The 25,944-nt window shown below is 32.7% G+C and overlaps 1 protein-coding gene across 1 annotated transcript in view; it reads left to right on the top strand.

Annotated features, from left to right (window-relative positions):
• Positions 1 to 12,335, top strand: part of jar (Myosin heavy chain 95F jaguar) — an 85,188-nt gene extending 72,853 nt beyond the window's left edge. The window contains 2 exon segments of the mRNA XM_072533984.1: positions 8,898 to 9,180; positions 11,749 to 12,335. Coding sequence (XP_072390085.1) covers positions 8,898 to 9,180; positions 11,749 to 11,897 — 432 coding nt within the window. The 3' untranslated portion in view covers positions 11,898 to 12,335.
• Positions 12,336 to 25,944: the final 13,609 nt, after the last annotated feature.

Genomic DNA, 25,944 nt, shown 5'->3' on the forward strand with positions numbered 1-25,944 from the left:
TAACAGTTCTACTAATCCTATATTTCTTCTTATCTTCTTCCCATTTCTTATCTGTATGCCCTGCTCTAGTTTTTCCCATTCTCTTCGATTTTAGATCAGCCTTATTTAAACAGCTCCCTTATCTCCCTTAACTATAATTATTCTCATTATTTATACAAACGCTGCCACTCCCTATACTTCCCTGATTCTCGTGTTCCCAACTATGTCATGTTTTTCTTCCCTTCTTTATTCTGCTTATTCTAATTCTTCTTTATGTAAGCTTTTTATTTTTCTTCAAGTACTTACTTACACTCCCCACATTCACCGCCTGCTGATAGCTTTTTTAAAATTCCCGCCCATTTTTCACGCCCTCTTTTTCTCTGTCAGTGCCCCAAACTTTCTCTGTCTTTCAATTACTCGTCTCCCCTTTTCACTTATTATGCCACTGCACTTGTTTCATCTCCCCATATTTCTCCACTTGTCATCCTGTCAACTTAACTTTTCTTGTCTATTTTTTTGTATTGTATCTACGTTTCGGAAATTTTTGGCAGTTACAATTATTATTTCCAGCGTTATTATCCCTCCCTTTCCTCAGCGACAGCATTCTCGAACTCTCTTTCCTTCAATTACTTGTCCAACTTTCCCCTTTACCTCGTCATTGCATCTAATCTCACTGTCGCTGTGTTTCTCCCTTTCTGCCTCTTCCGTGTTTCCTTTTCCTTCTTTATCTTTGTAACACTGCCGTATTACAATAATATTACAAGGCCAGAATCGCTCGTTGTCGAAGAGAATAGGGCGGGGTTATAGAAACTATGTCGTATTTTAAATTCAAGCACAATTAGATAATATGAAATTATTATTTATTATTGGACGCCACCCCTGGTTTATCCTCGAAGGGAAGAGCAAAAAAAATTAAGATTTATTGAAAGTTTACAAGAAAACTATTCTTTATTATTTCTTAGCAATGAACAAAAAGAAAACATTAAAAGTTACGTCATCCCAAAGGGATTCCAAAATATTATTTTATGTTAACATTATCATAAACCAAAAATCTTTGTATCGTATTAAATTAAGAATTGGTTATAAAGAAAATGAATGTATATATATATATTAACCCCAAATTTCGAAATTTGTTTACATTGAAAATAATATAGTTATTTATCAACTAGGAACAATGAAGAAAATAAACCTTTAAATTAAATTAGAACACTTCAATATATTTTCATTTTTTTTGAGTTCATAATCATTTCTGTTGTCTTGAAAGTAGGTATAATAAAAATTGGTACAACCTTAATCTGCTCTGTTTCTCTTCTTGTTTAATCAGTCACCAAATAAACTATTGATTCAGCTACGTACTATATAAAATCACCACCATCCTAGATAAGAGGGGTTAGGGATTCCAAAAAAAGATACTGCTACTGGGCCATGATCTGGAATAACTCCATAGCAATACTATCTTGCGACGAGTATTAGAAATATAATATCAGCATTATAGCCTCTCCAATAAGGGTCTAAAAAAAATAAATATCTATCTGAAATATGGACAAGAAAAGGATTTATTTGCTCACCTCTGAATTGAGACCCACTTTGGAAACACGTCTTAACGGTTGGACGGTCTTAACAGAAAAGAGCGAAGCGCTATCATGGCGCCTGAATCTGGAAATTGGGCGTGAGTGACAAGTTGAAAAATATGCTCATCTACCGGATATATTTGGGAATTACAGAAGAATCCTTGAGTCGGCTACAGGTAGGTACTTGACAGATAGATGGGGCTATTAGTTTTATTAAAAAAAAATATAATCGAAATATATAATGAGTTTCTTTTAAATCTTTTGAAACGGTTACACAGCCCTCCCCACGATTTCAACTGGGTACCAGCGTGGAATCGGACTAGGCATGGTGGCACACCATACTAACCTTTTCAAAAGTGGGAATAGATATACGGAGAGGTAAGACAAACAGAATGGACAAATGTAGCTACAATCTGGACTCACAGAATCCTTCTTTCACAACTCACGTGGGAACAACTCAAAGATTTCAGAACAAAGCGAAACAGAACGCATAGAATATTTATGACTCAACTATAAAAATGTAAACAAAAAAAAAATTGCATGCTCACTCTCAAAATGCATAGGGTATTTCACCTATAACCAATATCATGAACAAAGCGGAATAAAACAAAACATATCTACAAATCATTATTTGAGACCAAATGCTCGCATTTAATCGAAATAATATAATTAAGATATTATTATTTGAAATTTCATAAGTAATATAAAGCAAAACATACTAGTGTTGTCACCAAGATACAAAACAGATAATTTACTGCGTAGTCGTTATGAGACCTAACACAATAAAACACAAAAAAAATAATGTTATCGTTTGTTCGGAAGCGTAGAGTCTTTCATCTATGACTTAATCCACGAATAACATAAGAATAATAATACAATCGTATCATTAACGCCATAAGATACAAAATACAAATGTGTCATCGTTTGTTCGGAAGCATAGAGTCTTTCATCTATGACTTAATCCACGAATAACATAAGGTAATAACGCAGCGCGTCATTATAGACACATTTAGAAATACACAAATAAAAGGAAAGAGTTACTAATAGTTCAAAATTGGGTACATTAAAGTTCTACAAAGACAAGCCTTAATAAGTTTACTGGGAAAGGTAGACATCAGAATTTCTGTAAGACACATCTATATTTAGAAACAAAAAAAGCTGATGTTTAGTTATTAGTATGACAACTAGAATTTGTGATAACTAACGTGTATCATCCGCCTATAATAGGGACAACATCGGTAGGTCAACTTCGGGTAGGGTCAACTTCGGGTAGGGTCTAAATAATTCTAGATTACATAACTAAACAAGTATTGGAGAACTAAAAAAAGTTTCCTGACGCGGGAGGCTGTTATTCTAGATTTATTACTGAAATACAATTATGAATAGCTTATCATTCCGACGAGTCAACTAGCGGGAATCCGCTTACTTCATCCCTAGCCTTCCCCAGTGTCTGGCCATTCAGAATATAGGATGTTAGACAGCAATAATCTTTTCAAACATTATTTTGGGGGGTTTCGAATAGAGAGTCGAAATTCGAAGGTCTTCACACTAAGAGTAAAACTTAGGCAAAATGAACAGATACTATAATGAACTATCATTGGTAACTAGACAGAGGAATCTTGATATCTTTGGTATAGATACCAAAAAAATTACTTGGATTTATAAATCCGTAAAATAAGATAAATTGAATTTTGTATCCACTTGAAGACAACTAAAGTTATGTACAATTTATTGTAATATAAACTAACATAAGCATAAAAATATCACATTCTACCAAGGCATTCTAAAAATAAAATGAGATTAAATTTTGCAAACACCCTTAAAATCAATATAGGTTCTTGGTCGGGGTAGCATAAACTTAAGATCTCGATCAATACAAACTAGAGAGAGAATAATACCGAGGTAGAATAAGATAAGATAAAAATAAAATTTATGTCGCAAAGAAATACGACATATTTATAGACATACTGAACACAATAAATGATCAATATTATAATAATAAAAAGTAAAACAGTTCAACGAACTGGGGTGCGAGCCAAACTGAGTTGCTCTGGAGATCGACGTGCGGAGTCTCCTACACTACTTCCAGAGGCTCGTCTCTTTGCGACAACATCTGAGATACACAAAATTATTAATTGGAATAGGGATAGGTCCACTAATCCACTTGACTATAGCAGGATGCTCCCTGACTAATAGTCAACACCACCGACATAAAACAAGGGTTGTCGAGACAGCTCAAAAAAAAATTGAAACGTGTCAACTTCCTGAAGGGAAAGAAGCACTAAGGGACAGATTTGCCGAAGCAAAGTGGTATTCAATGTACTAAGTACTAGGGTATCAGTGCTGTACTGACCCCACGCCAAAAAAAATTTGGAAAGGAAACGAATCCTCTCCAGGATAAAGTTCGCGTTAGCGCAACTCTTCCTGTACACGGGCCACGGACGGATTGAATAGTCGCTGGAGAAGGTAGCAAAGATTAAGTACGCAAAGGCGTAAAGGGAATCAACTAAAAAATTAAAAATTAAGAATGGACTAAACATTTTAGAAGAAAGGTATTAAAAATTTAAGAAAACCGATTTATTCGGTTTCAGACAAATCTGAATTATCCGACGAAACACTGACTTAGATAAATTTTAGGTCTGAATAAAACAAAAAAATAAACAAAAATCACGACATATTCACATGAAAAATTAAACTGGATGCTCGATTTGATGAATCGACATCAGATACAGTTCGTTGGCTATTAGGCACAACGACCAATGGCAGATTTCTATAAACATGGGTCTAGCCTAACCAAAGGTGTGGAACAGACCAGTGTTAAAGTTTCTGGGAGCGAAAAGAGGGATGCTTCCAGCTTAACAAAGGCGGGTGGCCAACAACACAGCTTAAACAAGCTTCAGTATGGTTATCCACTAGGTAGATAACCTAAATAGCATCAAACAATAATAAAGTTGACTATGACAGTCAAGCAATGAATGAATTTCCAACAACTGGTTGAAAATTGAACTAACGCAAAAGAAGAAAGACAGAATGGCCAATAGTTCCATAAGAATATCCTCTGGGATTGATCACAGCGGAAAATTTCCAAGCAAGAAGACTGGCAAAAGGACAAAAGAAGAAAATAAATCCAAACCGTTAATACATAATCTTGGAGAAGAAGAAAGAAAATGGGTATATGGCATACAAACCATAATCGATACACAAACAGTTTAGTCTAAAACTGTTGTTTCCAAAAGAAACAAAAAAAAATCGTAAGAGTCTTCCACGAAACAAAAACTTACGATAAGACTTAAAAGGAACGGAAGAATCATTACAGTCTTCCAAAGAAATAGAAAAATATTACAGTCCATCGTCAATAATAAAAAATCATGATGTTGGATGTAACACACCACAACAATAAAAAAAGTTGAACAGTAAAACATTTTTGACACCTAATTGAATACAATATGGTCGTCATACAAATCACAAAGAAATGTTTACCATTCTTTAGCAGAACTCTAACAGAGTCAAAATAATATAAACTTTTAATTCTCAGTGGGTCATTTAACGGTAGTACCAGAACTATTTCAATTGTTAAACAAACGTGGTCTTAACGTCGACATAAAGATAAAAGATAAATTCACAATAGGCGGCAGCGGGTTGTTTCACCTCTGTATATACAAAGAGTCACAATAGACAACAGCAAACTACTTCAACCTCACTTGTACCATATCGTGAACACAAGATAATAAATGAAAGCTTTTGAGCCTTAGCTAAAAAGTCTAATATCAAAGCAAAAAGATATACCGCAAAAATGTCAACGACAAAAAAAAAGAAAGCTGCTGCGTATACAACAGTCTGACATCCACACAAATAACTCAAGATACAATAATACAGGTCACGTGCCTGTACGTCCTACAGGACATCTCGAGAAAAAAAGGTAAAACCACAAATAACAAGTTCCAGTACCAAAAACATACTTCTACTACATCTGACCACACAAAGACATAAAATTAACATAACAGAAGGAGAATAACAATATTTCCGCTCTATATTCTCAACAAAGACGCCTTAGGCAGAGAGAAACGAAGTCATATCATTACTTCCTTATACATTCAAAACAAAAGAACCATGGACTGTAAAATATAGAAAGCATTTTCCTTTTCAGGAAATAAAATTTTCTTTTCAAAGTACGAAAAAGTTAAACTATGAAAAAATAATTTTTAAAATAAACGAAAGACAAATTAAAAAGAAAATTTAACAGATAACAGATATTATATCAAAAACATCCAAAAAAGTTTTCTGCAAAAATCCAGATAACACATTTTAAAATTACGTAGGTCGGGACAGCCTGTATATAGGTATAATTCCCAGCTGCGAATAAAAACCATGAATCAAGGTTAAGAAATAAAATTCACTTAATTGATTTTTCAAATAACGAACACTAAGAGCCATTTCGTTTATTTAAAATAAACACATTGAGGAATATAATTATTATGGTTCTATAAACAAATGAACAAAAAAGACTGAACTGCAAAGAAATTATCTACACACTTCGAAATAAATTATTTACAAACGCTTCAAAGAAGGCCAGCGTTTGCATACGAATTAATGTATGGACATAAACAAAATTCATTTCTCTAACATAGAATGTTTATTTTAGACGAGTCTGTAAATACACAAATTAATATCGTTCGCATTAAGAATACCGACAAAAAGAAATTAAGCAGTGAATGTTTACATCACATCATTCCAAATACGTTTTATTTTGATCTCAGAAAATAGACGGAAATATTTCTACGTAATTTTACGAAGACTAAAAACGAATACATATAAATACTTTACAGAAAAAATTCTAAACTGATTAAACAAAAATTGGGTAAAAGCAAATACACAAACAACTTGAGTCTAAAATACGAAATGTAAACAGAAATCATAAACATATTACGTTGTTTTTATAATGAAGATACACGCTCCACGATTGGCGCGCCATTTTGTAACGAAGGTACAAATGGAGCAAATCTAATACATGCCCCACGTTGGAGGGCGCCATTTTGTAACACTGCCGTATTACAATAATATTACAAGGCCAGAATCGCTCGTTGTCGAAGAGAATAGGGCGGGGTTATAGAAACTATGTCGTATTTTAAATTCAAGCACAATTAGATAATATGAAATTATTATTTATTATTGGACGCCACCCCTGGTTTATCCTCGAAGGGGAAGAGCAAAAAAAATTAAGATTTATTGAAAGTTTACAAGAAAACTATTCTTTATTATTTCTTAGCAATGAACAAAAAGAAAACATTAAAAGTTACGTCATCCCAAAGGGATTCCAAAATATTATTTTATGTTAACATTATCATAAACCAAAAATCTTTGTATCGTATTAAATTAAGAATTGGTTATAAAGAAAATGAATGTATATATATATATATTAACCCCAAATTTCGAAATTTGTTTACATTGAAAATAATATAGTTATTTATCAACTAGGAACAATGAAGAAAATAAACCTTTAAATTAAATTAGAACACTTCAATATATTTTCATTTTTTTTGAGTTCATAATCATTTCTGTTGTCTTGAAAGTAGGTATAATAAAAATTGGTACAACCTTAATCTGCTCTGTTTCTCTTCTTGTTTAATCAGTCACCAAATAAACTATTGATTCAGCTACGTACTATATAAAATCACCACCATCCTAGATAAGAGGGGTTAGGGATTCCAAAAAAAGATACTGCTACTGGGCCATGATCTGGAATAACTCCATAGCAATACTATCTTGCGACGAGTATTAGAAATATAATATCAGCATTATAGCCTCTCCAATAAGGGTCTAAAAAAAATAAATATCTATCTGAAATATGGACAAGAAAAGGATTTATTTGCTCACCTCTGAATTGAGACCCACTTTGGAAACACGTCTTAACGGTTGGACGGTCTTAACAGAAAAGAGCGAAGCGCTATCATGGCGCCTGAATCTGGAAATTGGGCGTGAGTGACAAGTTGAAAAATATGCTCATCTACCGGATATATTTGGGAATTACAGAAGAATCCTTGAGTCGGCTACAGGTAGGTACTTGACAGATAGATGGGGCTATTAGTTTTATTAAAAAAAAATATAATCGAAATATATAATGAGTTTCTTTTAAATCTTTTGAAACGGTTACATCTTTTGTATTCTACCTCCACTTTACGTAAATTTTTGAATTGTCTACAACTACACTACTGTTTTATTAATTTCACCACTGATATTCAGTCTGTACTCGGAGCACATTTTTGAAGAAGCTCTAAAATATATTGATGAAGGCATCTCAATAAATGAAGTCAAGTTCAATAACCTGTAGTATGCAGATGATACAATAGTGTTTTCCAAACGGAAACGAAAATAACGGAAACAAGTAGAACATATGGACTGAATATAAACAGCAGCAAAACCAAGCTAATGATCATCAGCAAGGAAATCATAACTGTAGCAAATCTGTATGTGAACCAAATGAGAATTGAACGTGTCTCACAGTACAACTACTTTGGAACTATAATCAATGAGTCGTGATACAATACACAAGAGATTAAATGTCGCATTGGAAAGGCAAAAAAAGTGTATTCTTTACTCTCAGCTCTGTGTTCAAGAGCCATGACCTCACCCTAGAAACAAAAATAAGGCTCCTTAAATGTTACGTGTATTTAGAGCTTCTGTAAGGAGTAGAAACGTGGACATTGAAGGCGGAAACTATCAAAACTTTAGACTTTTGAGCTATGGTTATACAGAAGGATCCTGAAGATACCATGGACAGACAAAGTCACTACTACGGAGGATGAACGCGACCGCGGATTTGATCAACATCGTGAAAGGCCGTAAGCTGCAGTACTTGGGACATATAATGAGAAATTAAGGCTGATATGAGCTACTCCAATGCATTTTGCAAGGTAAAATTAAAGGGAAAAGGGCCCCAGGAGAAGAATAATATCCTGGCTTGCTTACCTGAGAGTATGGTATATAAAGACCTCAACAGAGCTGTTCCATATAGCAGCCAACATCTCTTCTGTCCAGTACTGACTGTCACACTCTTTTCTTCTTATTGCCATCCATTTTGTCTCTGAAAGCGTTTGTTTGGCTATGTCTCCCGACTTTCACTCGTCTCCTTTCTCACTCACTGTCACTACCTTTAATCTCTCATCTTTCTAGACTTCCACCTTTATTTCCCTTCTACATTTCCTCTTCCGTCTCGCTCTACTTGCACTAACCACCAAGCCTGTGAAATACCAAGTTCCCATTTTCTTTCTTCCTTTGTTAATGTGTCCACAATGTGTCTTTTTTTCTCAATTACTAAGTACTAAGTGTTTCCTACTTTGATTCATTCAGGTTTACCACGCCTGGAAAGCGAAGAATCGCAAACGCACCATCATGGACGAGAACGAACGCGCCCCTCGTTCTGTCATGGAGTCCGCTGTGAAAACTCCCCAACGCTCCGTCGCCCAGAAACCGGTTTTGGACAACAACAGTCAGAGGTTCTTCAGAATTCCGTTCCAAAGGCCCGGCTCTGACCAAAGCAGAAGAGGATGGTGGTACGCCCATTTCGACGGGCAGTATGTAGCTAGACAAATGGAACTGCATCCGGACAAGCCGCCGATATTGCTCGTTTCAGGTGAGTTAATCGATTCGAATTGAAATAATTGCACAGGAAAAAAGTTATTCAACGATAAATACTAGATTTATCACTAATTTGTTATGGCAATAGATATTAACGTTGATAGATATTACTACTATAGTATTTCTTAATGAAATTGGCACTAAACACAAGAAGATTTTAATAAACATCACTCCGAAATCCAACGGACCAAGCAAATATTTACTGAAACCTAGTAATGTTATTCTTTAATCTTATACACAGGATTATTTTAATAGCACTGTTTGAATTTTAATAAATGCAGTAAAAAACTCAAAAAATAAAAGAGTTAGTTGACAAAGTACTAAAATAGCAACAGAAGAACGCCAAATATGATGTTTAACACTATAATAGACAAGAAATATTATTGGAGAGTTCCAAGACCTGAGACAAGCAAATATCTTGGCCGAAGAATCTAGGAAAGTTAGAGTTACTATCATGATTGCCAACTTCTGTAACGGAGATGGCATTTAAGAAGTGAACTTTTGGCAAAAAAAAAACGAAAAAAGTAATTAAATTTTACCACATTGCATCGCATTCCATAACATTTTATTAGGATATCTTTAGACAACATCGAACTTGACTAAGGTCAGGTTAGGTTAGGTTAGGTTAGGTTAGGACTAAGGTCAGGTTCAAATAACCTGATCTTGGTATATATTTCAACAGTTATGACTTACCCTGTATTTTACTTACATTTTTCCACTGTACATATAAATAAAATAATTCTGTATGATTATTCTTAGGACACGGGTGACAAATGTATAATGTGTAAGTAAATTGTTGGCATGCTGTGTACTTAACTGTGTTTTTTTTATAAATAACTTGATACTGCAATATATAGGGTTATTCAACAAGTATAACTGTATGTTTGCTGTGCGCTGTGCAGTTGTTCTCATTTGAATACCTTTTTATATGGGAATTAGCTCATTGTGAGTTTTTTTACAGTTTCTGGTGTTTTTTTTTCTGCATTTTTCTTCTTTTTTCAGTATTTCTGTGCTTGTTGTTTCTTTCAGTGTGTTTCTCTTAATCTGCTCTTTATGTCTTATTTTTGGTTTAAGTACCTTTGTTGATTTTACTGATTAATATATAGTTCTGTATGCGTTTTAAGACATTCTTGTTGTTTTTTTCTTAATTTTTCCCTGTATTATCTTATTCCTTATGCTTTTACTTCGTTTGCCCTATTGCTCTTACAAATTTTACTCCATTTTCAAATTTTTTATTTATTTTTGAAATTTGGTTCATATCTTTTTAAAGTAATTCGTATTTACATTACTTATAATCAATTGTATATTATTTATTCTAGTTATAGTCCATTTTTAGTCCCCCCAACAAGCTTTGGCTTATGTTTTATTTAATATTATTTTTGTATGTATTTTAATAGCGCTTCTGGCTGCTAATTTTCGTTAAATGTTTTATGTTTACCAAAAATATGTGTGTAAGGCTAACATTTATATTTTGAGTTAATATTTTCGAACATTTGTAAAGACATATAACGTCCAATTCTAAATAGTCTATTAAGCCAACATACTACAGTTCTTACACATGTTTTTTGGTTTGTTCGACAAATTACGAGGGCGGCTTGACATGAATCTAGTCTTCAATAGATGGCGGTACCTGAAAACGAATTCCTCTCAGTTAATAGCGAAAGGTAACGCAGAAACATCGCTACAACAAGCATCATCGTTAGTAACAGTGAAACTTTAGAAAGTTGAATTTGTTCGTGGTCGTAAGAGTCACTACTTCAGATTAAACCAGGAAAATGAGCAAAGATAAAGAGTTTTTGGTGACACATTCACATTTTGATGATGCCACAGACATTGTTATTATTGATGTCTTGAAAAATATAGAGCAATAAATGATGTATAGGTACTATGCCAATTTTCCCACCGTATTAGCCAGATTTAGCTCCACGTCACAAACGCTGAGGCAAACTTGACATTATTATTGTGATTAGTTCGACCGGAAGATTCAGCAGAGTTTGGACAAAAAGGAAAATATGTTTAAAAATAATTGAGGAAATTAATAAAAATCTTTTCGTTTTTGACTTGCTAGATTAATATCAAACCACCCTCGCAGTTAGATTTCTTCATTAACGAACCCCACTAATACAAGGCGGTATACTGTAATTTTGACGTGAAGAACTGCTAAAACTTATGCCATTGATGTATTTATGAATACTGGCATGGCAATTCCTTAGATATGATTTTTTGATTTCCGAATTTTTTGACTTTTTAAATTGGATCATTTTTAAAATTTTGGACTTTTTGATTTAGTGATATTTTAATTTTTTTTTTCATTTATTTATATTTATTTCTTGATACACTGATTTTTTTTAAATTGCATTTTTAAAAATTTTCTAATCTACTATACAATAAATGCATTACAGTCTCATAGAAAATGGATTCAATATAATGTCGCATTGCATATTTATGATCACAAAACACTGTAATTTTTCCTACAACTTAGTTCAATTAATTAATTTACTAATTTTTGTATGTAATTTGTACTTATATATGTAACAATATTGATTTTATTGCTATTCTGTAGGCAAAGACGACATGCAAATGTGCGAACTGTCCCTTGAAGAAACCGGCCTAACCAGAAAGCGCGGCGCCGAAATTTTAGAGAACGAGTTCAACAAGGAATGGGAGAAGAACGGAGGCAGCAAGTACGTTCGTCCGGCTGACAGGAAGTAAAGCTCTTTGATGGACTCCAGTAACATCTTTGAGATTGTATTTCGTTAAAACTTTGTTCAATGCTTTACTTCATTCCAACGATATGTTCAGATTGTCTAGATCATGCAGTTAATGGTTTAAATTACTATTTTAGCATATTTTTGAAGCGATAACTCTTAGAAAGTTAAAAAAATGAACAGAATCAACTATATTTAATGAACATTCAACACTTAACCTATGATAACGGTACTATATGTGGTGCTATTGAATTATTTTGCAATGTTGTTGATGGAATGAAGTATAGCTCGAAGAAATTGTGTTTAATTGTTGAGAAATTGGAGTCGATTACTTACAGTGTTTATTATTATGTATGTTTTGCTTTACACAGTATTAAAAGGGAAGCTATATGTATATGAAATTAAAAAAAAATATATTTAAATAAAACTTTATTTAATTAAATGATAGTTTTCTTTACTTTATTTCCTCGACAATTTTTTGTAGCTAATTTGTGTTTTCCTTCTATATTATTTAGTTTTCTCATTCACTTTCTTCTCTTCTTTTTTATTCTTTTCACCTTTTGGGTAGGTGGGGAGGTTTGAATCCTTCTTGCTATCAATTGTTTGTAATGGTAACCTATCACCCACGATTTAGCTTATTGTAGCCAGCTCAAAGATAGGTTAAAACTTCACAAAATACACCAAATTCAAACAAACTAAATAGCTTAAAAAGTAGACTGTCAAGGTTGGCAGGTAAAATAAATTACTACGATATTAAAATCCAAAACTAAACAAAGAATTCAATGAAATACATCATCTGTCAAATAACTCAATAGTAGCTGAAAAAACCAATAAAAAATATCGCAGCCTACTACCTATATATAAAAAATAACAAATTAATGTTGTAAATATCAATGTATAGTTCGTCCCAAATTCTTCTTTCAGTGCGTCATAGTTGATCGAATTTTCTCTAACACATTAAGCTAGAAGTGACAGAAAAAAAAAAGTGAGTCTGTGATTATTATACATAGAACTTAGAAAATTATTTATCGTAAGCTAATTCTACTTACGGATGTATAATTGGTTGGAGTTTAGAATACGTTAAATGTATATCCAATCAATGATGCGCATAAATATAATTTGATACAGATTGTCTCGATCGTGACAGTACTTTCACAATGTCAACTGATAAAATGATAATTGTCATTCCAGGTTAGTATTTTCAGACAATTTACAGTGAAAATTTAATTTTGTATTTATTTATTGTATAATAATAGTATATTACTTTATGAGGCGGAGAAGCATGACTTTTCTTGACGCGCCCGATATTACGCGCCGAACGAAGTGAGGCGCGTAATAGAGGGCAAGTCAAGAAAAGTCGCTTCTTTGCCGAATAAAGTATACTATTTTGACGTGACAACGTCTTAAATTAGGTTGTGGCTCGGAGTCACTCATGAAAAAGTGTAACGCCCGCTCACGTCTGTTACGATGAGTCACCGAACGAGAGAGAGGCCCGCCGGACCGGCGAATGCCTTACGTCTCTCTCCCACTCAAACATGATCGGTCCGCTACGCGCGCAGCACTAGAGAATTAGGCGCGTTGAATCACTCAAATAGAAATTAGTTAAGTTTAAGTTTACATGTACAATGTTTTAGTAAAGAAAATATATTTCTATAGTTAAAATTTGTGCAATTCTTATTTTCATTCAATTCCTTGTTCCTATTGTGCAATTTAATAATATTCATATCAATAAATATTCTACCGAGAAAAAGACGTTGTCACGTAAAATCTTCGCCCGTAAAACCGACTTTACAGGCAACCGATTTTTTTCTTCAAACGTAGCAATTTTCAACCACAAATAGTACAATTCATACGCTATTTTTACTCGAAATTAACTGTGACAACTATCAAAGTCGTCTATTGTAGATGTTAGAAATTAAAATAATTAAGTCGTCGGTGGGATTTGCGTCTCCCTGGTTACAGTTGTTTGACAGTTGTTTGCAATTATTAAAGACAGCTTATTATTGGAAGAAAAAAATATTTTGACGTGACAACGTCTTAAATTAGGTTGTGGCTCGGAGTCATTTAAGAAAAAGTGTAACGCCCGCTCACGTCTGTTACAGTGAGTCGCCGAACGAGAGAGAGTCCCGCCGGACCGGCGAATGCCTTGCGTCTCTCTCCCACTCAAACATGATCGGTCCGCTGAGCGCGGCACTAGAAAATTAGGCGCGTTGAATCGCTAAAGTTGAAAATCGTTGAAAGTATCGTCAGCTGTGTCTGTAGTGAAAATGTGGAGTGCTTAGATTCGTCATTTACAACAACTACAACAATAAAGGTAAATAATTGTACACTAATATTTCATTATCGTAAACTATGATTGATTGATTAATTGTTAGATTGACACAAAAGTTGAGAAACTGAGTTTATAGGTTATGTCATACTATTGACAAATGTTGATAGTGTTAAGTAAATTATTAGTTTAAATCACTCTGCAATCAATCGTAATTCAGTCGATTGAGAAGAAACAGCGCGTATTGCTAGTCAAACATTTAAAATAACAAATTATAACTTCTAACCTGTCAAAACAGGGCGACCAAACAAACGAACTAAACCGACCAATCACCACGCGCGGAGTTAGAATTTAACTGTGTTTAGCAAGAATTTCAAATTCCAATTTTAGTAAATGTTTTAATTTTCAACTTTACCATTTACATTTACAAATTTTAATTAATTTCAAATTTATTTAGCAAAAATTTGAACCTTCGATCTGAATAAGTGTTTTGATTTTCAAATTGATTCTTTAAAATTAAAAATATTAAAATATATATAATCAGAAGTGAACGTCACATAACATTATCTGTACTTATTATTATTTAATATGTAGGCAAATACATGTGACCATACTTGGTAGACACAATTGGAAATAGTAATTTTTTATAACTGAAAAAAATAAATATATAAAATACTGGTAGCAAACAATAACTTCAATGATCGATATCTCCGCAACTAATTGATATATCGAAAAAAATTTTCAAATAAATTTTGTAGAAAATAATAAGATCAATAATATAATATAAAATAAATAATATATAAAATAATATATAAAAATATAATATATAAAATATAAATAATATATAAAATACCTAATAAATCGGTAATGCAATTCTTATTTTCATTCAATTCCTTGTTCCTATTGTGCAATTTAATAATATTCATATCAATAAATATTCTACCGAGAAAAAGACGTTGTCACGTAAAATCTTCGCCCGTAAAACCGACTTTACAGGCAACCGATTTTTTTCTTTAAACGTCAAATAATGATGACATTACTTATCTAACTTGATCCTGTCAAAGTTTGATGTCTCCGCCGGCAGCAGTTTTTTTCCCATTTCTTTACGGAGGAGGGAAAAATGTTGTCATGGCAACAATATGAAACATGTCACAAAGCAACAATACAAATGTCATTAACAACAATTAAACATCATTTTTATTTATAGTAATATTAAAAGTACAATTAGTTAATGAGGCATTTTTAAAATTGAAACCGTGCAAAAATGTTCCCGACTCTTGATACGCATTGGTAATTGTTGATGATACTGATGGTCGAGAACAACTTTCAGCAATCATTCCCGATGTTGGCGAATCATGAGGGTTTAAAATTTTTTGAGCATTATCGTTCTTATCGGACTTGAGGGCCCCAAACGTGCTACTGCATTATTAGCCGCGGACTCAATTTCGTTTAGGTTTTCCATTTTCGCACTAAATTTGCGGTTGCAACAACAATAAGCTGTCTTTAATAATTGCAAACAACTGTCAAACAACTGTAACCAGGGAGATGCAAATCCCACCGACGACTTAATTATTTTAATTTCTTACATCTAGACGACTTTGATAGTTGTCACAGTTAATTTCGAGTAAAAATAGCGTATGAATTGTACTATTTATGGTTGAAAATTGTTACGTTTGAAGAAAAAATAGTATACTTTATTCGGCAAAGAAGCGACTTTTCTTGACTTGCCCTCTATTACGCGTAATATCGGGCGCGTCAAGAAAAGTCATGCTTCTCTGCCTCATAAAGTAATATACTATTAAATATGCCGAGATATATCGAGAAAGAACAAAGACTAATTAAAATTATTTTCAATTAGAAAAAGACAGATTACGATCCTGCAACTCTCAAATTTAACTAAAATGTCATGCAATAATTTCTCAACATTCTTAAAATCCTATATGACGTCAAAATTAGTGACGAACTGAAAGAAGGGTTTGGGACAGACTGTAAACAGAATATCAAAGCAATATTTAAACAAGCAGAAATAAAAATGAATCCTAAGTACCTATGATATGTTGTTAACCTTAATTATTAATGTCAAAAATGAAAATAGAGAAAAAGATCTCTCGTGGGAAATAATAATATTATTATCTAATATTATTAGAGCCACAATTTAAATGTAACTTAAATATAGGCAACACAACAAACATTGTTTTAGGACCTTATTCATTATTTAATAAGGGGCAAAAATTTGAAAATTATTCTTACACTGTGACTGATCTCGTGAAAAGATCTTTTTTATGTTATCTTTATTTAATGAGCTCGATACGGTGACAACGGAAATCTACTACTTCAGTAAATAAAGAGAAAACATTGCATGAAGAAAGGTTATTTACTACAACAGACAGAACAATGATATTGACATCTTTGCATTCACACACGAAACATTTTTAAAGTCACCAGTTGAAAAGAACAAGGTTCTGTGTTTTCAACATCGAGTTAGATTCTAACTCGATGGTTTCCAACAACTTTATTTTGTTCCAAAAGTGAATACAATTGACAGTTTACATTGTACCAGTCTTAACTTTTTAAATGGAATATGGCGCTAATATTTAAATTTTGTTTAGATGATATCACTATTTTAACAGTTTTTATTTACTTATCTTCAAAGAATATTCTTTCCTTCTGCTCTGCTCATTGGAATACATTTCCCTCATTTTCATTGTTATTTAGATTATTCCGTACAATACAATTGGCAACAAGAGAGGAGGTAATATCATTATGATTTAAAAAAAAACACTCGTATAAGTACAAATTATTAGATTATCTTACAAAATTCCATATAATTATCTGGAAAAATAAGTGGAATTTGAAACAATGTTTACATTTTTTTGCCCCCTTATTTGTGTCTACCTAGCGGACAACACGCGCAATAAACTTTAAAAATCGGCTTCATTTATTGTCCTCCAGTTAAATATCTATATAATATACAATAGTAGCATATTATTATTACTAAGTAGTAGTTTATTAGTTACTATAAGCCACAATAATGACCATAAAAAATTAAAAATGTCACCTGAATATAGGCAACACAACTAACATTTATATACTGGTACTTGATAAATTGTAAAAATTAATGAGTAATGTTTGATATAACTATTAATAAAATAATGTTGCACTAGCCTTTTAACCGAGAAAAAGATTTCAATGTTTATTTTTTGATAAAATCAACTTTACACAATAATTGTGAGAGAAATTATTTCTTCAATGTATTCTATGTGGCGTTCTTGGAACTTAGACAGTGGAGTGGAGGCTTAGACAAAAAAAAAAGAAATATAAGGAGTCCCCAGAAAGATCATTAAAGTAATTACTATTTAAATGGGAATAAGCCACAATTAAAGGTTAAAGTACGTTTATTGACGTTTCAATTTCCACTTCGGAAATCGTTCTCAAAATACAAACATTAGTAAATTAAACAAATTTTGTTTTTTTTGTTTGAAAATAGCAAGTGAACATCAATCTTATATCAAAAATAGAGAAAATGATAGATCTCAAATATGTAAACACGCATGGGATAATGAACATAGGGTTCGATGGAATGATTCAAGTATAGTCCTAAAAGAAACGGATGGTAAAAAGAGAAAAATCAAAGAAGCGGCTCTAATTATGCTAAATGAGACCAATTGTGTCGTAAATTCCTCGGCAGAATGTAGTAGGATCTGGTTACTCATATTAAAAGAGGAAGTTATTAAAAGGAAAATACCAGTATTAGTAAGTCGGTAACATACAGTGTGTAAAAGCCAAATGAATAAATTCATTATTTAGGTTACTGTACATATTTATAAAAAAATCCGAAACACGTCAAATTTAAATTATAACCTGACATTCTTTAACGTGAAAATGCAACCCCTACCTTCAACCCCCTTAGAATGACAGGTACAACCCCCAATTTTTAAAATAGGAAGTATAGGCTTGTGATATATCGTTTGAAAGGTCTTTTCATTCTCCATTCAAAAATGTTGTCGCTTTCAAGTTTATTAAGATTAATTAAGATAAAAATATATTAAAATCATGTGGTTACCGAAATTCGCTACAATACAATTAAAAACTAAAATGTAATGCAAAACGTAATAAAATGTAGAATACGAAAAAGAACTATGAATGTTAATGAAGTAGATGTTCAAAATGGTCACCGCGAACGTCTTGGCAATATCCTAATCTCAAATAAAACTGTCTTCTAACATTATTTAACATAACAGGCGTGATCGACCTAATCGTAAGCGTTATTCGTTCTTTTAAGTCATTTAAATCAGAAGGTTTAGTTTTGTACACATGGCTCTTCACATATCCCCATAAAAAGAAATGTAATAATGTAAGATCAGGTGATCGCGCTGGCCATTCAATCGATCCTCGCCTCCCTATCCACCGATTGGGAAATATTGTATCGAGGTACTGCCGGACATTAGGTTGGTAATGTGGTGGTGCTCCATCCTGCTGAAACCATATCGTATTCGCTGGAACTTGAGGGTTTCCTGGATCAGGATATAAATTTGCCAACGTTGGAATGACATCATTTTGAAGTAGTGCCAAATAATTGTTGCCATTCAAGTTGCCCTCAATGAAAAAGGAACCAATGATATTGTTTCCTACAATCCCTGCCCAAACATTAACCTTTTGAGAGTACTGAGTGTGGTCTTCTCTCATCCAGTGAGGATTTTCCGTGGCCCAGTAGCGGCAATTTTGCCGATTAGCATGACCGTTAAGTGAAAAAGTACACTCATCAGAAAACATAACGTCTTCTAATTGGATAATATTGTTATCCAACATGTCCATCATTTTCTCACAAAAAAAAGTTCTATCAAAATCGTCTTCCATGAGCTCCTGAGTAGGTATCATCTTATAGGGATGCAATTTATTTTCTTTTAATATGTTTACTATCGATGTATGGCTAGCATTGAATGTAGTGGATGCCTATCTACTCGATGTATGTGGATTTTCCTGAAACTCAAGCAACACATCTAATTTGAGTTCATCACTCAGTGCATTGGCAGCTGCTTTTTTTATCTGCCTTACATGACCAAACTCGCGAAACTGCTTCTCTATTTTACTTATTGTTCCTTGGGATATAGGCGGTAAATTAGGAAATTTCTCATGAAATAGGCGAGTTACTTCCTGTTGTGTTCGGGTGTTATCTCCGTAACCAATCATTTGTAAAATTGTTATTTTATGCATTTCCGTTAATCTAACCATTTTTCAGAATTGAATTGAACGAACTTTTTACTTAAATTAAAATACTCACAACTAAAATAAAACAATTTACTAATGCGTGTTAAAATAACGTTGCCACGGAAATTCTTTTAAAGTTTTTTAATTGTTACCATCTAAAAACCACATTGCTATGGTTTTTGTTCACTTTCTCATTATCAAGACCTAAACGGGAAATAAGTTTTGAGTATATTTTAGCGAATTTCGGTAACCATATGATTTTAATTTATTTTATCTTAATTAATCTTAAAACTTGAAAGCGAGAACATTTTTGAATGGAGAATGAAAAGACCTTTCAAACGATATATCACAAGCCTATACTTCCTATTTTAAAAATTGGGGGTTGTACCTGTCATTCTAAGGGGGTTGAAGGTAGGGGTTGCATTTTCACGTTAAAGAATGTCGAGTTATAATTTAAGTTTGACGTGTTTCGGGATTTTTTATAAATATGTACAGTAACCTAAATAATGAATTTATTCCATTTGGCTTTTACACACTGTATAGAGGATACATCATTTATGATTTTAAATAATAAACATATAAAATCAGAATTTGGTGTTTATTGAAAGTAAACTAAATGTACGACCAAATACTTACCATGTCGGGATAGTATTATGAGGTTTTTTTCCTGGTTTTTCCTCATAATTTACTATGAAATCACTAACAGGAGATTTTTACTGTCATCACGGCATGTGTTTGTCTATGAATTACATGCTATAATTTTTTCTGACGGATATTCTCAAGTTAAAGTTGATTTCATGTAATCGAATGAACTATCTTACAAGTACAGTCGTCCCAGGAACGCAACTCAACAATATTGGCAATATTATTTTAAAGTCGTCTACTTTAAAATGTATAATGTGTGTCTGAATTGTCAATATAAATGAGTCAGAGAATTAAATTATTAGAAGAATTTTTCACCAAGTAACAAAAAAACAAGATTTATCGAATTTACTAATGTTTGTATTTTGAGAACGATTTCCGAAGTGGAAATTGAAACGTCAATAAACGTACCTTAACCTTTAATTGTGGCTTATTCCCATTTAAATAGTAATTACTTTAACATGCCACAAGAAAATAGCTTCAGAACAATACCAAGAAAGATCGGGTAAACGAATGATATTCGAATTTTAACAGAAAAGCAATAAATACATGAAACACATGACATATAAAAGAAAGTATTTAGAAGGATTCTGTTCAATATTTGAGATCAAAATTGGGTTACCTGGAACACTGTTTATGTATATATCCAGTCGAGATTCCTGTACCAAATCAATTCTCTGGAATAATCACCGTAAAGCTCCCGTTAAGCCAAATTAAGTAGAGGCATTCAAACATAATTGTGTAGAAACAAACAAAATCTAATTATTTCAATAATGGATTTGTTACATTGATGTGGTGGCGCTCAATTATCGAGTGCTTCCATATATCCTTTCGACAAGTAATCACGTAGAATACACTGCTGCACCAAATAATATAGGAATTTATAAAACTTATATAGGAATATTAATTGAATGGTAGACCGCAACAATGTTTGGGTCAAATTAAAAAGTTTACGATATAAACCTTCTATATATTTTTTTGTCGTACTACTTCGACAATAGTGGTTCTCCAGTGTCGGAATTAAAGAAAGGTGTTTACGAACTCTGTTCATAGTTTAGTTACAAAATATTTTATGCATGCTATGTTTACCTCTTTGATCGTTGCTTATAAAGCCACTTTCCGTCTTCCCAATAACAGGTCGAATACATCTATTATTAAATCCAATGATGGATATAAAAAATCTTTTGCACACTTTTGAAGTTATACTTCTATACGCGCGCTCCAAGTTCGAAATTTCTGTGGGAGTGAATCTGTGAAATCATTACATATGTAAGATAATGAGTAACAGAGAGACAGAGAATATATTTTCTCTCTCTTCCTCTCTCGAGAATAAAAATGTTCCTTTTATATATATATATTTAATATATATATATATATATATATATATATATATATATAATATTATATATATAATATAATATTTATTAATATTATTTATTAATTTATTTGTTAATTTATTAATAATTATATTATTAATATTATTATTTGATATTATGTGATATGTTTTGTATTATTTATTAAATGTTCATAATTATATTAGTCTTTTGTATTTCAAAATAATAATCTCAATAAATCACTGTATGACCCAGAACTGTCAATTTTGAAATACGTTTGTGTTATGTCTAATTGGCAAATACTTTACGTGTTTGGTATATGTACGCTGGTACGTATGGTCATACGCTGGTGTATGTGAGTTCGAATCCCAAAATAAATTTAATTTTTTATTTTTAAAATATTTAAAAACACCACGTTTATTAAATATATGTAATATACGCAAAAATGCCAAATTTTAAAATAAAATGAAAATTTACAACATAATCCGAGTTGTTGGTTTTTGATACGCACGTTCGACTTTGGAAACAAGCCTCGTTAGGCATGTTAAATTATAAATTAAATCTTATATCTCAAGAAAGTTCAAATGTGTACTTATATATACAACAAACAACAATTAAATATTGTATTTATCAATGTCAGATAAATTGACAGTTGTATCACCAAACAATATTTTTTAATCTTTGTGATATCTTGGGTCATGTTTTGTCAAAAGTAAGGAAATCAATAAATCCTATCGTGACACGTCATTTTTATAGAAAGTTTTAAAGATCATCAATGTAGTCCTCGGTAGCATAGTAGTCAGTATCCCCGCCTGACACGTGGGGTTCAATTCCCAGTCGGGGAGGACTTTTTTATTAATATCATTATCATGGTAAATTAAACATATGCGTAAGTAGAAAAGTTATGTATATTATTGTCATTTTTAAATACTTATGAATATTGCATTTTAATTTGTATTGTATTATTATATTGAATTATGTTGCAGTGTATTGTATTGTATTTTTATATTAATAACAAAATAAACAATGAATTTTACTGCAGAGTATGTGTAAAAAAAATTTGCATTCAACTCATTTCATACATATATAAAAATAAAAATATACTATAATAATAATAAATATTTTCATCAAATATTGATTCAATCCTTTATTTACTATACTCCTATTACAGATCAAATGTTGTTTATTAATTGTTAGTAAGTTGTTATTAATTCTGTTTCTCTTTCTGCTATGTTTTACCTATAGCATTACATAAGTAATGATTGTGCAGATTGACTCCCAAATAAATTTGTAACGGCGAATGCTTGTATAGAAGTGTAACTTCTACCGGCAGTCCCACTAGACTGCCACACCCGTTTTTTTTTCTGATCACGGTTTTCCAAATAAACTGTATGATTATAACCACGGTTTGATGTGTTATCATTATCTGCATAGCGATATGTTGGTTTAATTATATACATTGATCTCAGAATATAACTTCGTTGTTAATTTATATTTCCCATTGACCAATATTTTTCAAAGATCTGTGCTCTTCCTTGTAACGTGAATTTTTTATCACATTTCAGTCTACATGGACTTAAACTGCGAGCCTTTACAAGATTACCGTTAACATTGATGTCTTTTGGCCTGAATTTCTAAGAAACTTTCTTACGTTTCTTTTCCATTGACCCGGAAAAGCCTTTTTCTACTTTTGGGTTTATTGTTTGTCACGTCTTCTGGTACTTTAGTCTCCACATTTTTATCAGAGACCTCTGTAAATGTAGACCATATATCATTTTCTGTGAACCTTTTGGATCTGACATTTTTAAAACAATAAATTTATTTTTCTTTTATTTAATGTGACACAACTTTAGAATTCTCACTGAAAAAGTTTGAAAATTTTTAAAATTGTCTGTTATAGTGGCACAACTCAAAAGTGCCGGTATTGCATAGAAACTTGATATCGATCGTACTGCCAGAAACAATTTATTTTGACCGACAACATGTCATAGTGACACTAGTGACGTCCAGCGGACATTTTTGTTATTATTATTGTGCCTGTTTTGCAGGTCATAAATAACGCTTTTTCAACCCCTTTGGCGATGTTAACTCAATTTTGTCAATTTTTGAGTTAAGCCACTATCGCAATCAGCCGACGATATATTATACATATTTTATACAAATCTTATTGTTTAGCTTTATGGAAATTTTCTATAACAATTTCGCCGATAAATATTGGCGAGAACTGTATATAGTAGGGTTGGCGATTTTTGACAAAACACCGATTTTTGGGTCATACCGTTTTTTTTGCTTACGGTTTAACCTGGCGGTTATAACCGGCCAAAAAAACCGGTTTTTCCAAAAACCGGTTTTCGGTTCTTTTAATCCAATAGGTTACAAAGGTACATTTACAATGCACTTTAGTTTGCGATACTTCTTCAAAATAATACCTAATCTAATCCTAATCACCGTAACAACCTAATAACCGGTTTTTACTTTAAAAATAAAAAACCGGTTATAACCGGGACAAAAAACAACCGATAGGGGAGGATGGGGCATCATGGACCATGGGGGTAATGTAAACCACATCGGTTATTTTGTTTAAAATTGGCAACACTGCATCTAGTAACTACTACAAATATGCGTAGACATCTTATCTACTTTTAGTATGAGTGTGACCGCACGGGGAGTACGTTCAGACGTGTTATAATTAAAAACACGTGTTTCGTCGCTGCTGATCTAAGGAATTTACTACTTTTGACTAAAGATTTCTCGGTAAGTAGACATGATTATTTTAACTTTTTGATACTGTGGTGTTGCTTGTAAAATGTGCTTTTAATAATTAAGATTTGCTTTTGATATGTTGTGAACTGGTACGTTAATTTCCATATTTTGAATGTGTACTACGCATGGGGCAACGTGGACTAGGAGTGGTTCACATTGCCCCATTATATTTTCTTGACACTTTTTTAATTATATGCTTCTTTTGCAGTTAGAAATGGTACGAAATTATGTGAGGAAAACTGAGCAACAATCCTGGTCTCTTGTTGCCTTGAAGAATGCTATCCGGACAGTTAAAGCTGGGGAAATGGGCTTTTTAAAAGCTAGTAAAGTTTATGGTATCCCGAAAGCAACGTTAATTCGCAGATGCAAAGAAAAAGTAACAAGAATTTCTCCTGACGAAAAGGGTCTAGGTTTCTACAAAACGGTTTTTACCAAGGAACAGGAAGAAGAATTGTATAATTATATCTTAGATATGGAGAAGCGTTTATACGGAATTACTTTGCTTGATCTTCGTCACCTAGCTTTCCAGTTAGCCGAAAAAAATAACATAGACCATCCATATAATAAAACAGGGCTTTCATTACGTAAACCCGAATCAACATCTGCTGCAAGAGCTGAAGCTTTTAATCGTTACAATGTAAAACAATTTTTTGATCTGTATAAAGCTACTTTGGATTCTAAACATGTCAATCCAACGCGTGTTTTTAACTGTGACGAAACAGGTCTAGGTACAGTCCCCAAATGTAATAGTAAAATCTTGGCGCATAAAGGACGGAAACAAGTTGGACGGCTTACTTCTGCTGATAGAAGTGGAATAACAACGGCCGTTATTTGCATGTCATCATCAGGAATCTTCATACCGCCGATGTTAATCTTTGCAAGAAAGAGAATGAAAGTTGAACTCCAAGCTGGTGCACCTCCAGGTTCAATATTCGCCTGTAGCGATAGTGGCTGGATAAATAGTGAACTCTTTTTAATATGGTTTCAACATTTTCTTCAACAAACGAAACCAAGTGAAGACGATCCGATCTTATTGATTTTGGATGGACACAGCAGCCATACAAAAAACATAGAAGTAATTAATTTGGCTAGGGAAAAACATGTACATATCATTTGTTTGCCTCCACATTCCACCCATCGAATGCAGCCAACCGATGTTGGTGTCATGGCTCCTTTAGCACGATATTATGATATGGCATTAGAAAAGTTTCTTAATAACAACCCAGGCAGAGTGGTAACAGCTTTCCAAATCTCTAAAATTTTTGGTGAGGCTTTCTTACAAGCTGCAACACCTTTGACTGCTATTAACGCTTTTAAAAAATGTGGGATAGTACCTTATGATCCCAATATATTTACAGACCTCGATTTTGCACCATCTGCTACGACTGAAAGAGATTTGGAGAATAATAGTCTACCAGTGTCAAGTCAAGATGAGGCAATTCCTTCAACTTCAACTGCAGAGCCTCACTTAAGTCAAGATGAGGTAATTGCTTCAACCTCAGTTGCAAAGCTTCATACTGGTAACGATTTTCAATTGACAATTTCCCCTGCACACAATAGAGCAACAACTTCATTTGGAGCAAACAGCCCTAAAGACATTCGTCCTCTGCCAAAGAGAAGTAAATTAATGGAACCAAAGAGGAAATCCAAAAAAGGTAAAACGGCTGTACTGACATCTAGTCCGTATAAGCTAGAATTAGAACTTGAAATAAACACGAAGGAGGCAATAGAAACAATGAAAAAGGAAAAAGCTAAGAAAAAAATAAATGATGATAAGCACGAAGATAGTGAAAGAAGTAACAAAAAAATAAAAGTTTGTCCTTCCAAAGATGGTA

This window comes from Diabrotica undecimpunctata, chromosome 6, assembly GCF_040954645.1.
Source record: "Diabrotica undecimpunctata isolate CICGRU chromosome 6, icDiaUnde3, whole genome shotgun sequence".
NCBI lineage: Eukaryota > Metazoa > Arthropoda > Insecta > Coleoptera > Chrysomelidae > Diabrotica > Diabrotica undecimpunctata.